Below are 17,649 nucleotides of genomic sequence, written 5' to 3' on the forward strand. Positions count from 1 at the left end.
AAATTGTATATGGGACCTAACCTGGTATATGCTGATTATCCCTACTTACGTTTAGGCGCTAGCTAAGAAAACTACCCAGCGTTCGACCAGAAAAGTAACGCATTTCCTGTCTAGCCACTATCCTACTAGTATGCCTGATTGTTGATTTCTACCATTAGACCTTGCGTTTCACAAGCACAAGCTCAAAGGTTATAGTTGAGCATTGCCAGAACATTTACCAGTTTGGCATACATATTGGACGGGATCGAATTATTTTATGATTCATTATATTCACAGCAAATAGATACACAAATTCTGTCGCAAAACTGTTCCTATAACAAGGAATTGTCTGAACTGAACTTAGATTATTAACTCTTGGCGTACTAGCGAGCGTCTAGTTCGAGTCTCAATAGGCTTCCATGGTAGGGAAAGAGTCAATCACGATACAGTTTAGTAGTTGAACGTACTAGTTCGCGCCACGCTTGGTTCTAGCTGAATTTCCATTATTACGGATGGCTAGTCTCAGCCCGGCCGATTCATTTTCGTTATTGGGGAAATGATTAGGAAATTTCTACTAAGGTACTTATCAGAAATTAATGAGTTTTTGCTATACTACAATTTCATCATGTAGCGTCATGTTAAAAAAGTGTCAGACTCGGCTAAGGACCTTTTAATGATTAACTGTCACTTCAAAAAATTGAATGTTAATACATACCCATATGGAAGAAGCTCTCGCCCGCGTTTCAATTGCAGATTTCTTATGTTAATCATCGCGAGACTTGCAATATAAAATATGCAATAGCGTCTGCGGATTTCAGAGATTAGGAATGACACTTTAAAAAGTGTAGTTACTAAAGTTTTTTAAAGGAAAATATTATCGAAAAATGCGAGAATAAGTTGGATCTCGTAGTAGAATCATAGGGTTTCCCGCGGCGGGATAGCTAGTAACGTTGACAAATATCGTCGGCTGTGCTCTCACCATAGTCGATGACTCGATTTTTGGAGAAAAAATCGAAAATTTGAGTATAGTACACCGTCTATACAGGGCAAGGCCCGCCGAGACTCTTTACCCGAGTCAACTCTTGTACTTGTGATTGGAATCAAATATCTTATAAACCGCTGGATATGATAAAGAGTTATTGATACACTCACTATAGGAATTGAAGGTTATGAATCGATTGCCGCCAAGATCAGTACGATTAGTATACCAGATCTCGGCGTATTGAGATGGCGAGTGAGATGATTTTATTTCAGCTCCGTCGTCGTCGTGATCCTCGCACGTCTTTTAGTTTTATATATGTATAACAGATGGTACTGGTTAGAAGACGCGGTTGAGTACAGGTAAGCCAAGTACAGGTAACCGGCGGTACAGCCAAAGCGACGAAGCAAGTCATGTAACTGAGCGTCATTAATGGTATCCTAACTGTCGACGTCGTGTGGTGAGGTAAGAGAGAAGAGTGAGGGGTGACTGTTTACGTAGCTCAGCCCGTGCGTGCAATGGAGAGAGCACTTACGGTGCGAGCGAGATGCCAAACCTAGCGAGAGCAACACTAGCGTCATATTGCCGACTCGATCGCACTAGTACTGTGCGAAAAGGACGCAACGAGCAATGTTTTGGTGTTTGGCTCACACCACAGTACCCTCTCTGCTGCGTGCACGGCCTGAGGCGCGTAATTAATTCTGCCCATTCTCCTCTCCTACCTTTACCGCACGACGTCAACAAGCTGGACACCATTAATAATGCTCAGTGCACTTGTGTTTCGAATCAAAGAATAGAAAATATATTTATGGTATCTTTCAATAAAACGGTACAAATCCAACTCTTAAATATCTTTCATGGTTGTAAATATTAGAAATAATTTTCAACCCCCAATATGAATTAATTGAAAAAATCCTTTTATAATATTAGATCACTTATGAAAACCATATCCATGATGGTGAACACGTTTTCGCATCTGAACTACCAAAGGAAATATTTAGATGTTCAGTTTATTGGAGCACGCGTATATGTGTTCGTGTGTATATGCTGACCGTAGTTCCTGATCTAAAATCTGTGCTCCGTTCGGTCTCAAAATTAAGATATGGACAATAGCATGAAATATCATTTTCAAATTTTTACAGTATATTTGTGAACACACTGGGCAAGCTCCTACGAAATTTTTAAGTAATCGCCTACCTCGTTATTTAGATATTCGAAGTCAAAAGTGACCGTTTTATTCAGCTTTATGCATGATCCTTATGACATAATAGACCCACACATCGATATATCGTTCCATATCTTTTTCCAAATAAATTCGAGCTATACATAAAATTGATAATAAGTAGTGAACAATATAAGGAAGGTTTACAGAAAGTTTTACTGAGATCGCCTACGTTCTAAAAAAATAATATCGGTCCACGTAAATGAATTTTGATTGAAAATGTATATAATGCCAAAGAATTACGGTGAATTGACAACAGTGTATTTGAGATAGGGGGGTCTAATGGTATATGTAACCATTTAGCCAGCTGTTGCAATCTGTCAATCATATTATCAGAGCTGCTGCGCGAAGCGCGCCGCTCAGAGTCGGCAACAAAAAAATGAACGCGAGTTATGATGACTACAGGAGCCTTACCGATAAGATACAGAGACATCGGACACCGGAAACCGAGGTGTCTTTATACGGAACGATCGAGAGGAAGTCAGTGAGAGTTGACAGCTGAATCGAGCAGCATCACTCTTATTAATAATCATTTAGAAATAATTTTATTTTGTAATCTTTTTAAAAAGTATAAATTCACATCAAATAACATAATTCGCGGCATTGCCAAGCTACCTCAATAATTACGAGTGATTGAAACTTGCATATTTAGTTATACCATATAGTCGAATGCAAATAATATCTCAAATCTTTAATAATCTAAATCAGCGTTTTTTAGAGGATTTTGTCGATATCTAGCGATTAATTTATATTTTTAAAATTGCTATAAAATGTTGCAGTAGCCAGGCGGCACGGTGTATTACCTCCTCGGACCCCGAACCCCGTGAGCTGTCCACATAATAAATTCAGATTTCAAATATGTATAAATGTATAACTGCAACGAATTCTCGTTCATTTCACATTAATACAAATGTCGTGTCCCTGGAATGTCTTTAACAGAACACGAGGGAAAAAACATGTGATTTCACAACAAAAACATTTTGGTATATAAGTACTCACCAAGTACAGTATTAATGTGAATTCCCCTAACAAAAAATATTGAAATCACATTATAATGAGTTACTACAAACCTACTTATTTACTTATGTACTTAGCATTATTACATGATTTCAATATTTTTTGTCAGAGTAATTCACAGCAATCCTGTACTTGGCGAATTTTTTTACACGAAAGTGTTTTTGTTATGTATTCATGATAAATTTAGGGAATCATAGAAAACACACCTTCACACTGAGAACACCTCAATGATTTTTACTCGGGTTAGTTAAGAAAAAAACATTGTTCACGTTGTATAAAAATTAGCATTGACTTCAGCAGCCGCAGTTAGCATGTAAATAATGTATTATCCATTAGTTACAATTCTATTTTCTGCTTCGACGGCTGACTGACGTTTTCAGGAAACTCTGAGTTCGTTGGTTCATATTCTACAAACCGAGGTTGGTTACATCCGTATGAAATCAAACTTTAATTATTTGACGTTCATGGATAGAGATAGGTCGGATAAGGTTAGAGACCGTATAAATAGTCCATTCTTTATAAATTATTTCTACTGTGCTCACGGTAGTAATAAGGATCCATCTGTCCACTCGATTTCGCTTCCTCTCTACTTTCCTCTACCATTACTGATGCTGTTAGATAATTATAAATATGACCGATAAATCATTTTACAAAAGTTTTCAAAAATTCAATGCATAAAATTCAATATTCTAGATACATACTTTATTATTCTTTTTTATACATTATTGTTATGTAACTTATGTCAGGGGAATCACAAAACGCGAAGCATTCGCAAAGAGTAAACTAATAATTTTGTTTTTATAATCAAGATAAATGAATCAAATAATGAGCAGCGGCGGTAAATAATGAAAGTAATTGGCATCGGTAAATATTATTCTATCTATGCAGGGTTATACGCGGAAAATGCACCACATAAAGGCGGTTCCACCATAGAAATCAAATGGACAGGCTGACTTTAGATGGTGCATTTGTCATGAATAACTGTACGAACGATTTGTTTACCCCTTGTAGGTTACAAGGTAGATATGACTTTAATTTCGTATTGCGCATGATTAGGCTCATTGCAACATTGTACATCGAAGGAGAACAAGAACGTAAGAGAAGACAGAACGGAAGCTCAAAAATCAAAATCCCTTCACCAATTAATAAATTGGGAGTCCTCACTGCAGCTGGTTCAGCTAGTCCGTGGAGGCCAAAAACTGGATCCATAGGACAGTCGGTGGGCACAGCATCACTGCACAGTACTATCTTTCATGAACACACGTGGAAAATCCGTAGGATTTTATTCATTTTGCGATAGCGAACGCGAAAAGTATACGACCGAGAATTTCCTGTATCGTATCGGTAATACAGCCAGAAAAACTATCAACAGATAGCACAGGAGCGCGAAGATTCTTGCGCAGAACATATTCATACTCATTATCGTAATAAAGTTGTTACTTAAATCGGCTTTACTGTATGCCTAGAGTAGCTAATATTAATTGCTGCTTAGTTATGTCTACGACAAGGAAACGTTATACGTATATGATAATCAAATTTCCATTTTAACAATGATTCATTCCTTATTGCTATATAGCTGTATTTCCGTAACGCTCCGTAACATGTACATGTTTATAAATCATCAAGCTGGCACGGTAAATCAATACATCTACACCGAGAAAAAAATGTATTTTAACTGAGCGGAAGGGTTAAATATGACGAAAGTTTTATAGTTACAGAAATCTTTAAAGTTAGTGTGATGTCTACAAAAAATTATGGTATTAACAATAAGCTTAGTTATTATGTGAACAGGATAAGCGTAACCATTCGATTTATACTATTATTCATATGTATAAGTTACATAAATCATAATAGAAGTAACATAAGACTCAAAGTGAAGAACACAATATAATGCCAAATTATAATGTGTTGTACATTATTCTATCAGTCAAATACGTAACATTTTTTAATGACTCGAGGATTATACAATATACATTAGTACACGATACCACGTCATATAATCATAACAGCAATAATTTTACAATTGCAGAAATCATAAAAATTAAAATGATCATTGCTGTAAATTATAGTAACTATAACAGCCTTTGTATGTATCGGATAACATTAAAGTATTTTTGGGCAAACTTAAAATTCATAGTTACAGGAACTGTATGAGAATTGTAAACATATTTTTTTTACTGGACAATATTTAGTTACATTAATAGCATTTGAGACATGTAATTGTAACATTATAAAAACTAAACATTAACATTTATTTTATTAGTCAGGTATACGATATTTATAGTTCACTTGTACCTTCGGATACATGGATCTTCCTGCATATTGATATTTTATGGGATCTTCAATTGATTTGCTGGGAAGACTTTTCCTCATATTACATATATGTATGTATATGTATTACTAGAAAAACGAGAAATATTTTACAAGTCTATTATATATCGAGAACGAACCCATGTGAAAAATTATATATCAGTTATACATATATGAATTATTTATAATGCACATATATAAAAATGGGCATACATAATCTCTATACAATTTTTATATATGTATATACTATAGTACAGAATGAACACAGCTCTTTCTATTACATTAGAAATAAAACACGGCACTGCATTTTCCGCTTACTTTTTACATTCGTTTCATCCCGTAACATACATTAGACTATTTGACGCGAAAAATGCAGAAAAAATCCAGAAAGTTTTCAGAAACTAATGCTACAATGCAATTACCGGATTCAAGATATATTTTATGACAATTACTCGATGTCATAGGTTAAACCTAGTAGATGTTGAAAGTCAACATCAAATTGCCGTTGAAGAATTAGTGTAAATAGTATGTCTTGTCACAGGAAATTTCGTACATTTTGGTCCAAATTTGAAACATAGACTTTTTCAGGACAATTCATAATTAGCAGTAAAGATTATTTCATATTTTTTGTGTTAAATCATTTAGATACTACCATTCCTCTGAAAAACGTTCAATATTAACGTATAATAAAATAATTTTCTGTGCAATAAACGTATAACCATTCCTATCGATAAATATTTATATTTTACATATAGATCATATGTATATGCCTATTTTTATATACGATTTATATACCAGGTTATTCAGCTCAACATTCAGCTCGCACCACCTGAACATGGTTTTACCATAAGACTCAAATTGGCGCATTAACTTGAGGTGGTGAGTTTCTACTCAATTAATCTGTATACGAGATCGTATATAATTTGTATATAACCCACAAATGTATAATATTTTATACCTTCTATATCACTCCAGATTTTATTCAGTGTCACATGCCCCGCAATAGTCGATATAAAAAACAGATAAATCAAAATAGCAATAGTTGTGATAGCGATAATTGAAAAAAAAGCAATATCGTGAAATACATTCCTATGAAACGAATTGTTACGGATTCCAATTTAAAATGTTCATTTGCATCGATTTGGTATTTTAAATCCAATAAATACATGTAAGACAAAGAAGAAAACGTGGTTTACACGTTTCCTTGGAAACGTTATTTTCATATCAGTTTGTCTCTCAACATGAGTTCATAGTCATGAAAACGATTTTAAAGATTATGATCCGGTAATTTTACTTCCTCATGTAGGAAGCTATGTGACGGTGAAAAATTTTTCTTTCGAGATTTTCATGTCACCATGTTCAGAATGTGCCAAAACGTCGAGAAAACACATTTGGAGAAAATGTCTTTATCAGGGCAAGTTTCAAGAATTTTTTAAGATAAAAAATTATATATTTATCCACATGGTTTCTGAGATATAAATTAATAAAATTCAGTCATTTTACGTGAGTAGCATGCGACGAATCATGAGGACTGACAAATTTTATGCAAAAGTGCATGTTTGCAAAGAACTTACAATTGTAAATGTGTATACTACTTGCGTACATTGATGTCTTAGCTTCGCCGGAAAATCGAAAACAAAATCTAAGTGCCCACATTTTAAGAAGGACATTACATTTTAGCATACACTATTTTCTCTAGCCGCCGATTGGGAGACACTAGACTTGGCAACGTACCCTTTGGTCCAATGGCGCGCGCGCTACTCAAGCGCTGTTTGAATTTTGCAGCTTGTCGCACATTTTCTCTCCATTATTTCTTTCTTTTTCTCGCAAACCTTTCGAGCGGACACCGAAATCTTGTACCGTTTGACCCATCTAACAAGTCCGCCATAGTTTATTTACACAATCTGCAGCTTGCCGGACACGTGCATGTGGATACCGGGCGTTGAATGCAATGCTACCGACGTTGAAATATGGCAACGCTGCTGAGACGATGTGCGAAAATAATGCCCGGATAAAAACAATGTTTTTCAGCGCATAAAATTACATTCCTCATATCAAAAGTAATAACTAATCACATTGCAACTACCTTTGAAAATTCAAATCAGTACATTGATTATGTAAACCTCTAATATTACGTAGTTTTCTGAACAAATGTATATTTTACATATCTTTATTGTCCTGTATATGCAATTTCAAGATATTCCATATAAAATTGGTACACGACACAACAGTAGATGATTAATTCCCTTAACAGATTGTTGACGGGAGACGTGAATCGGCCTTCTTCATTTCTCAAGCGTCGAAAATGCGTGAGAACTGAGGCTCGATCCGTTTCGCAATATACTGTCAACAATGTGATAAGGGGCCATAGGAGTACATAAATTTCGAAAAATAATTTTTTTATATAATTGTAGACGTTTTATATACCACGTTTAGCTGATTAAATATTATATAAGTTCTATTAATAACGCTTCACGAACCGGAAAATTCTACTGCAAACTTAAACTGCGTTTTTCTCGATACTACATTTTTCAACAGGATTGCCTTGGCTAGTAATGAACGGAGATTCATAGGGACGTTAAATTTACGAAGAATATTTTTAATATTTTCTTTTAACGGCTGAATCTCGTAAATTAACTCTTTTCGGACGTATTAAAGTTGGTTATGGGTGTCGTACTGGTCGGAATTAATTTCCGTTGAAAAAGCAGTGATACATAACATGCAAGATTACGAAAAATGAACAAGATTTATTAATTCTTTTGACAACTTCAGTTTTTGATTAGTACGGTTTCTTGTCGTGGTGGCTGAGAGCAGACATACGAACGGAACGGTAAAAAGGCTTTGGTGGCTGAGAGTAGACATACGACCGCAAAAGGTTAATGAGAAAAATCTGTAACGTTGTTATAAAGAAGTTAAGGCTGAATATTTTGACATTTTTCGAAATTGTTACTCAGCTATGCGCCATTTTTTCAATTATTTTTTAAAACTAATTATTTCGGTTCATCAAAAATCTGCATTCATATAAATAATAATCCAATACATTTGTTTTCAAATAATTATTTCGACCCAAATCATGGTTGTCGTTGGTCCACGCTAAGAAGGAAGACCTTGATACGAAAGAAAATATCTCCGCTACTTTTTAATATTTTTGAATAATTACATGATTACAATTCTACGTATATAGAAATATATTTTTAATTTTGGTTTTAGTCAAGTTATTACTTGTCTTGAAATCCCTCCTTAAAGCAAGTAGACATTTTTGTCGTTCAATAATCCTATAAAACCTCAATTTTTGCAATATACATAAAATATCAAATACAATATAATTGTGTAATTCATAATAAAAAAATCAACATTGTAACAACACGAAAAAACTACAACATGTTCTTTTCATGTAATTTGTTTTTCATTAAATTGCATAAACCATTCTGTGTACATGTATTTTTCAGTGAGCAGCTATGCAGCAGTGCTTGGTCAGCAAGGACCAGTTTTTATTTTGGAACCACCTAGTATGTTGATCTTCTCCAATACGACTGGCTCCCAGTTGAGTTGTTCAGCTCATGGTAGTCCTACTCCGCACGTTACTTGGATTTCAAGTTCCGATCAAAGATCCGTCACAGCAGTTCCAGGTCTCAGGTGAGTATTTCGTTTAAATTATCCTAAATAACAACATAAATTAGTTCAATCTAATACCACAAGAATGCTAGATCTCACTTTTAATGTCAGCTATAAAAAATTCATAATCATATTATATACACTATATGATTATTTGCAATGTTAAACTTAATGGATCGAAAATATCGTAATTAAATATAATTAAATTAAAATTAAAGATCTTTGTAAATGTCATTTCAGGCAGCTCCTTGGCAACGGAACTTTGTATTTCCCGCCATTTTTAGCGCAGGACTTCCGAGCAGAAATTCACAATGCACGGTACAGGTGTCGGGCCACGAGTTCTGTCGGTACTGTACTCTCCAGAGAAGTTACACTGCGTGCCGGTGAGTCAATTTGTACTATTACCCTTTTGTGTTGCTACATTTTATGTAGTATTATATATTTTATATTGAAAAAAAACGACAGAATACGGAAATTATATATTTTATTGTTTTTGTAGCACCGTTAAAAAGCAAAGGAATATTGTCCATTTTTGTGAAAGTACATGAATAACACGTGCTTTCTTCTATTTGCCTTGTAGCTTTGCCTCAGTAAACAGATCAAGTGACAATAAACTAATAAACCTGAATAAAATGTTATAATTAAAAATCCAGATCAAGACGTACTTAAGTTATATTACATTAGGAGGCCCAGCAACATAATGACCTTTTATGATCATCAACTTTGTTCTATTACACCTTTGTATAGCTGTTCTTCATTCGATTCGTAGTTTTTTTTAATAGATAGAACCTTTTTTTTCCTAAGACTTATGTCGTTATCAAGCATATTAAAGATTCATTTGAGATCCGTAATATTACGTCTTCTACGAACATAAGCCTGAACGAGCCAAAATACACTAGACAGTTTCAACTAGAAACTGTTCGTTCTGTAGTCTCTTCGCCTGCTCCTTCTCCGCTCCTCTTTCACTCCCATTCGCTCAAGCCTACAATTTGCCGTTCCATGCGCTGTTCATTAAAATATAGTCCTCCCGGCCACCGTTAATTACGTGCTTAATTATTTAAATGAATGACCTCACATTCATCAACATTTTATTTTGCTTTTCCTCTTTTTATCTTTCGTCCTTCTTTTTTTCATCACAGCTACGCCCCTTTACCAATTTCTCCAAGGCCAGCTCACCCATTTGGATACACTAAGTTTTTTCTCACTTTCCTTCCACTCGTCCTATCCTCACCCTCTTCAACCCTTACCCACACGCACAACGATCACTCTCTATTTCATCCTACAGACCCTCTGAACTGCGTCACATGCAAGCGCATACTTAATTAAGCGAAACGTCGGCGTCGCGACGCCGGGGTGTACGTTGCATATGAAAGGCCCGCCGCAAGTTATCTAAAATGACATCGACGACTGCCGACCAATCCGCAAAGGCCTTCATAGAGACTTCATTGCTTGGCTTGCTTGTCCACTCACATTTGTTGACATTATAGACATGCGCTCATAGACAAGAAAGTTTCAATTTTTCTATAAAAAAAGGCATCTTAACCGTTTTTTTAATAGGCAAATTAATAATCGAACGAAGGCGCAAAAACATAGCTGATTCACTGGAGTAAAGATAGTGATGACATTTGAGATTGGAGTCTGAAGAATTGGGCGGTGATATACTCTTTGTGCTCACCGAGCACGCGTTAAAGGGAGATCAGTCAGAGGAGGCAGAGACTAATTATTTTCTTGTGCTAGAACTTGATTAATTACGTTCGTTTAATGTAAATAAAATAAACATTTCTACTTCTGGCACCTTCCAAATGAAAGTTTCATAACGCTTATTAGGTTATTTTCTTTTATTATCTTTCATACATCTTTTTGTATTATTTTATTAGCACAGCCTAATTATCATATATCTTCTATTGAGATCTGAATTAGTAATTACCGATCATATATGATCTTCATGAGTGTGAAAAGAAATTTTTAGAGCTATCAAAATAAATTCTTGCAGAATTTAATTAATTATTCTTTTTCATTTCTCGTCTGGTTTAGGATTTTTAAGTATTTCTCTACGAGTACAGTAGTTTGATAACGTTTTGAAGATAGCTTCGAAATATTAAGAAATTATCATGAATATAATTTTCTGCATCGCATACCTTTTGTGGAATACTGCGGGCGAAACAATTGCAAATAACGCATGGAAAACCGCAATAAATAATAACAGCAACTATAGTATATAGCTGCAAAACTTTAATTAAAGTTGAGTAAAGAGCGTAAGGACGCACAAACAGAACAACCAATTAATAACTCCACTTTGTCGCTGGACGTCGGTGCGATGGCGCTGCAGTCACACGAGAGAGTACGCAATAAACGAACGTCAAACAACTTATACTCTGATCGAACCAGCCGTAGGTAGTTTTGGATCTGCAGAATATGTTTCAAAAACTTGAGATGAAAGTTAGGTTAGGTCAGATCCCTGGTCGATACCGTGCTCTGAGCTGTCAGCTTCAACATTCTGCCATTGGAGTGTAAACGTCATTTCACGTGACCATTCTTAGATTAAAAATTTCAAGAGACTGTAATAGTATATCTTATCACATATACTTTCTCTTGATTCATTACTTTATTAATGGCATTTTGATATGTGGAAATTTCAGAAAACTAGTAGAAAACGTAATTGTATATCTGCTCCTACCTATAGTGTCGCAATTCACACTCTTCTGACAAAAGTATTATTAAGTTAGGTTAGGTTAGATTTATTTCTATAGAAACTGAATGGTCCTCTCGAAAAAACGACGAGAGCAACCGAACAATGATTCCAGGATTGGTTCCTTCACGAGCAATGGCCGCCCCTATCTCAGAATGGAGTCAGACTGTATATATGAAGAATACTTTACAAAGACGGCGAACTAAAAGAAGATTACGTTGCGCCAAAGGAAAAAGTCACCAAATGTCCGATATGAAATCATTTAAACTACTACTAATATGCTTTGCAATTTTCTCTCTCCTCCCTCTTCCTCTGTCTTTCGTATGTCTTGCATATTAAACGAATATATTTTAAATAAATTACATTTTCAATAAACAAATTTTTTCAAAAATAAAAATATCAACCAACAATAACTAATAGTTTCCATATTATTTTAATAAAGCACTCATTTCGAACGATTACATTCATTACGAACGGCATTCGATTGTTAATGCGGATTGGCCATATTCATATGTATAATTCGTTTTAAATATGAATTGGTTCAAAATAACATGAACATTAAAATTGAAACATTTTTCCTCTAAAACGCCTTTCCAAATTTCCTCATTTTCATCTTTCCCAACATTCAATTTTTCATGGCAGATTTTTTTAGCTTATTTCTGTTTATAGTCTGGTCTTGAAATTTTCAGAAACTAATCAATTTTTGAATCTTCCGTGGAGCCAAACAAATTTTAAAAAACCAGATCTATTGTATTTCACTTTTTTCCGAGTGCCTTAGAAGTTTCCAATCAATAGTGCATTTGCGTAAAAGCTCAAAATGAGTTCTCCGTTGGATGAATGTCTTTCTCATAATCTACAGTTTCCTACTATATGTATTCGTGTTTTTTAATTTTGAGAACGGGAGCGCAAACATTGCGATAAAAAGCATGTGGAGTCCGTTGAACCCCGTAGTACAGTTTGTGTACCAAAAAAAGAAATCTATAGATCCAAGTTAAACAAACGTTATAAAAGATTGTCTAAAACATATCATAGCAAAGATTATATAATTTTCTAATGAAGAATTTCAAATTATGAAGGACCATAAGTTTGCGCCTTTTGTTAATAGCATCAATATCACCAATATCATTAACGATAAACCTCCCTTACCCCATGAGAACAACGAGACCGTGAAATGAAATGGAGCGTCGGAAAATGACTTGATCAAATGAAATGAAATGTGCAAATGAAGCGAATATCATCATGCCTCGAGGCGACCACCATGATATAGGTATCGCCGCCCCAGATGATTCGGTAATTTTCATTCCTGGATAACCGGATGGTACCAGTGAGTTTCGCAAATGCTCATAAAAGATTCTTTCAAGATTGTGAATTCCGATTACGCCTATTTGACGTCGATACTCACTCGCTACTGTTACATTCCAACCTACCGTGATGCAACTATTTATGTGGTTAATATTGTTGTCGAATCAACTCTAATGGAAATTCTTGTTTTATTGAGCAATAAATCGTGATACACAATGATAAATATGATTGATAGAAGTACGAGATAGACTAATTAATTGTAACTGAATGCGAGTACTATTTCCTTGAACACCTCGCTGCTTCGGAGTTGTGTAGGAAAGTTCTTTACTTCGCGATTTCGATCTTAAGACTGATCTTCTTTTCCATGTCAAAAGTGTCGCTAATTACTTTGTTGTCGGGTGTTTTGGGGGTGAAATTGACAGTTCTCAGGCTACACGTGTCGGAGGGGAAGGGCCCGTTAAGAAAGTAGCGGTAAAAACCCTGGCTATTCTCTAGCTTCGTATAGCATGTCTATGCGAGTAATAAACCCTTCGTGAACGTCCCCGCGAGTACATGTCAAAACCAATGATGCTTGAATCATAAAACGCAGTCATAGTCTAAAAGTACGACTGACAGTAATAAAACATCCGACAACTGGCTGTGTCATGGCGCGACTCGCTGACAATTCCTTTACCTAAGTGAAGGTACAAGTTCACGTATTTCTTTACTTTACGCCAGCCAGTTACTGTTGCGAATTCCCCAAACCCACCAAGGAAGATATATTTTAATATTCATTTGCTACAGCGTCTCATGCGACCCTCCATCGGAAATCGTTCGAAATATCTTTAGTCGACTTATAAGGATATATAAGGATAAGTTTAGCCTGATCTAACGGGAGCTCACTTGGCTCGATCTACCCTTACTTAATTTACCATTTTAACTTTCTTTTATGTATCGGCAGGTGATCAATATACTCAATAAGTGTCATCGTTCAAAAAATAGATTTTTTAATAATTTGCACGCTACACGAGTTGTACACGGAAAAAACAAAACAATAATGGTTACTAGTATGGATTGTAGCGAGTTCTAGGTAACATGAAAAAATAAGCTATAGACAACATGGGATAGGATTGACTATTTCGAAGACACCAAATCTCTGCCGAAGATAATTCTTATTGGATTAATTAGTGACAAATACTTTGCTGAAAAATGAGAATCTCTGCTGGGATTCATTGCTAACTAGACTGGTAGCCACTGTTGTTCTCTTTCCGCCGTGAAATATTATATTTCAGATTAATATTACAATATTGTCATTTGCGTTTCTTTGCAGTGCTTACTGTTTCTGGGTACGACGTGCGTGTAAATCGAGCACACGTTGTAGCAGGTTGCAATGCAGTATTGACGTGTACTACACGTGAAGATGTCCGCGAACATCTGACAGTTACATCGTGGTTTAAAGACGATGCAATCTTACTGCCAGGAAGCACAGATACTGGTAAGTCATATTTGATATACTTTCTAACCTAGTCAAGCTCGCTATCAATTCTTAGCAGCAACAAAACAACAGATAGTATTGTTTATAAATCATATTTCAATATAAAATCAAGTCCATAAAATAATTGAAAAATCAACAAGTCGATATTTTCATACAAATTACCAGAAACTACTAACAGATTGAAATTAGATTATAAAATTATAATTAAAGGCTCATCTAAGAATCACAGTATACAGCGTGAGTTATCCTGGACTCCGAATCCGGGAGAAGCCTCCGTATGTATTACGTGCGCTCTTCTCCAATTAGATTACCCGCACCTACAGGGATGGTGTTCTTGATATTGTATTATAAACATGTCAGGGTACTGATCCGCACGGCAGTTTTCTATTACCTGAAGGTGCGAGCAATCTGATAGACAAACAGCGCAACTAATACATACTTCAAAATTAACATAATTTATTTATGACTTATAAAATAAAATATTCTAAGTTTAAGGAAATTTATCCATGTCATTATCAAGGACGTATTACACAACTGATAAAAAATTATACTGATATAATTATACAAAAATTGCTTAAAGTTTTAAAAAACGTAGTTTGTTATTGTTTACATCCATTATTCAAAATATAAAATAATAAGTTACATTATTTGATTATAAATGTACAGCTCCTATATCGAAACCAAAAACGATAATTACTGTAATAATTGCATCAATATCGTACCTTACAGACCACATTAAGGAGAAGCAAACCTCATGAGATTAAGCAACCACTATAATAAAGCGGCATTACTTACATGAATTCTCTCTCACGTGTCCACACTGTCCCTAATAAAACCGTAATTAATCAGCGAATCTTGTGTCGTTTGAAAGCGCACCAAATTTAAATAGCACGTTTGTCCCACCCGGTGTACAGGGACGCTTAAGCATTCATGTTCCATACATATTTATGCCGACCAGTTACACGTGACAGGTACATGTACGTGCATACATGTACATAGACGGATAACAAGATGAGATGGCAGGGTGAACCAGTTCACACATGTGTACATGCATGCAGATGAACTGGTATTGAGATGAATAGTCGGGTTATCATGGAGAACATCACGTCGTGTCGAGCAGTGATACGTTTGTTTCGTAAGTAGGTAACTAACGCGATATCTACATGTATGCTGTGCAGCGCGAACCGCATAGTGTCCACATGCGTATAACCGCCTATATTAGTATGCACGTAGATATATGCCACATGCATGCATTAGTCGAAACGTGTTATGTCCTCTATCCAATGTGCATTGCTATGACGTGGATAGACGTCAGGATAGCACAACGCGTTCGTCCCAACTTCATCTTCCCACATGGCTTTTCCATGGAATCCCATACCATCGACGTTGCTCTTACCTCGCCGATTATTCGGTGTCGTCTTCTCAATGCCAGTTTCATGATAAAGATTGAGGAATATCGTGGTGGCGATAGAGAAAGCTAATATGAGTAGGAAGGGTCCGCTAAGTCACAGTAGGCGAACATCACACGGAGAAAAGAGTATAGAAATATTTATCAGACGGCCGAGTGTGAGCACTAATGAGGGGCACATAGACCTTTGTAGTTACGAGGCGCAAACGAAAAGTAATTATTACTGAATTAGTCGTAACGATGCAGTTTAACAAAATACATTGAAATAAACTTTTAAATACTGCCTAATACTACTAAAGCTGTAAGTTTTGATTTCTGTACGATATGAGAATTTTGCTTAGACAGTGTTGTAACGTGACAAATCGATCAACCTCTCAGTACTCCTGTACTAAAATCGCACTTGTTACAAGTAAACAATGAGGACGCGCGGCTAGTGTCAATAATAGCCTATAGATAGAAAACCGCTGTCTCCTAAGGACATCCTCGCCAGCTCTTATGCGGTGGGGTCCTGGTTCTGGGAGACAATATCAAAATCTGAAAACTGGGGAGGTTCACTCTAAAAAATTACGACGAACAAATAGTAAGGTTTCCCAAATAAAATACGGAACCAGAATCTGGCCCGAGTAATTAAACAAAACAAGAGAAAGAGATGGAACAACGGTTCCTGAACAAACTATACGAGCTTTACATAGAACGGGACCGTAGGTCCTTCACGAGAATTATTAAGCCGGCGGTCCCGAAGACCTATGGGCAAAATAATATCTACAAATTTGCAAGATGTTCATATTATAAAAACATATATCGTACTCGATACGATACGGAAGTACACTATATGTATACAATGATCCTCACAGAATATACAAGCAACAGAATGTTATACAGAATTTAATGTTAACGAGTACTAACGGACTCACAATACCCCTGCGCTAAGGAAACGACTCCGCGAGGCGTGGACTGTATAGGCGGAAACGCAAAACCACAATTTGACCCATAAACGATATTAAACAGTACCGAACCTCCAGAGTGCCACCGATGAGCAATCCGCGGGTACAAAATATATTCGATCCCGGTAAAGTAGATCCTAGTATCTTTCGTGGTTCGGATGGCTGCAGTGATGTTTTCGGGAGGCGGGATCACATCTACCTCTGCTCCCTCGATGGATGGCTCCAAGCCGTTGCTGCAACTTCCGTATGTCCTCTGGATCGGTGAGATCGTCGAATATCCCGCGCAGCTGGCCTCTTAGGGTGTGTGCTCCAGTTTGGTTGTCGCATCAACTCGCCAGCGCGCTCCGCCAGGGCCGTAGTTGACACTCTCGAGGCCCGTAGTATTCGAATTTCGACAGGATCCTTCCGGATCCGCTTGAAAAATATAAAACGCAAAAAACATTTCCACGAGAGAAATAAGGATAAATTTAACAAATAGTATAGAGTCTAAAGAAACGAAATCCCTTTCTCACGCATAGGGCTCCACGATGTAGCCGGAAATCATAAAATGTTACGTTGTGTGGCGTGCATATCGAAATGCCACGTTACAGCATATACAGTATATGAAATTTCGTATACAAATATGTAAGAATATAAAGTTACCGGTATATAAAAAAGAATGAAATATTTTTCTAATGACTACACAAGCGTATTAAATTAACATTATGATG

At 36.0% G+C, this 17,649-nt stretch overlaps 1 protein-coding gene across 3 annotated transcripts in view; it reads left to right on the forward strand.

The window, feature by feature from the left end:
• Nucleotides 1–17,649, forward strand: part of LOC107271810 (Down syndrome cell adhesion molecule-like protein Dscam2) — a 101,525-nt gene that overhangs the window by 47,710 nt on the left and 36,166 nt on the right. For all 3 annotated transcript variants that reach the window (XM_015748243.2, XM_025089215.1, XM_015748252.2), the window contains exons 2-4: nt 8,957–9,143; nt 9,363–9,505; nt 14,423–14,587. In XM_015748243.2, the coding sequence (XP_015603729.1) occupies nt 8,957–9,143; nt 9,363–9,505; nt 14,423–14,587 (495 nt within the window). The remainder of the gene's footprint in view (nt 1–8,956; nt 9,144–9,362; nt 9,506–14,422; nt 14,588–17,649) is intronic.

Source organism: Cephus cinctus, unplaced genomic scaffold (genome assembly GCF_000341935.2).
Source record: "Cephus cinctus unplaced genomic scaffold, Ccin1 Ccin1_scaffold0084, whole genome shotgun sequence".
Taxonomy (NCBI): Eukaryota; Metazoa; Arthropoda; class Insecta; order Hymenoptera; family Cephidae; genus Cephus; species Cephus cinctus.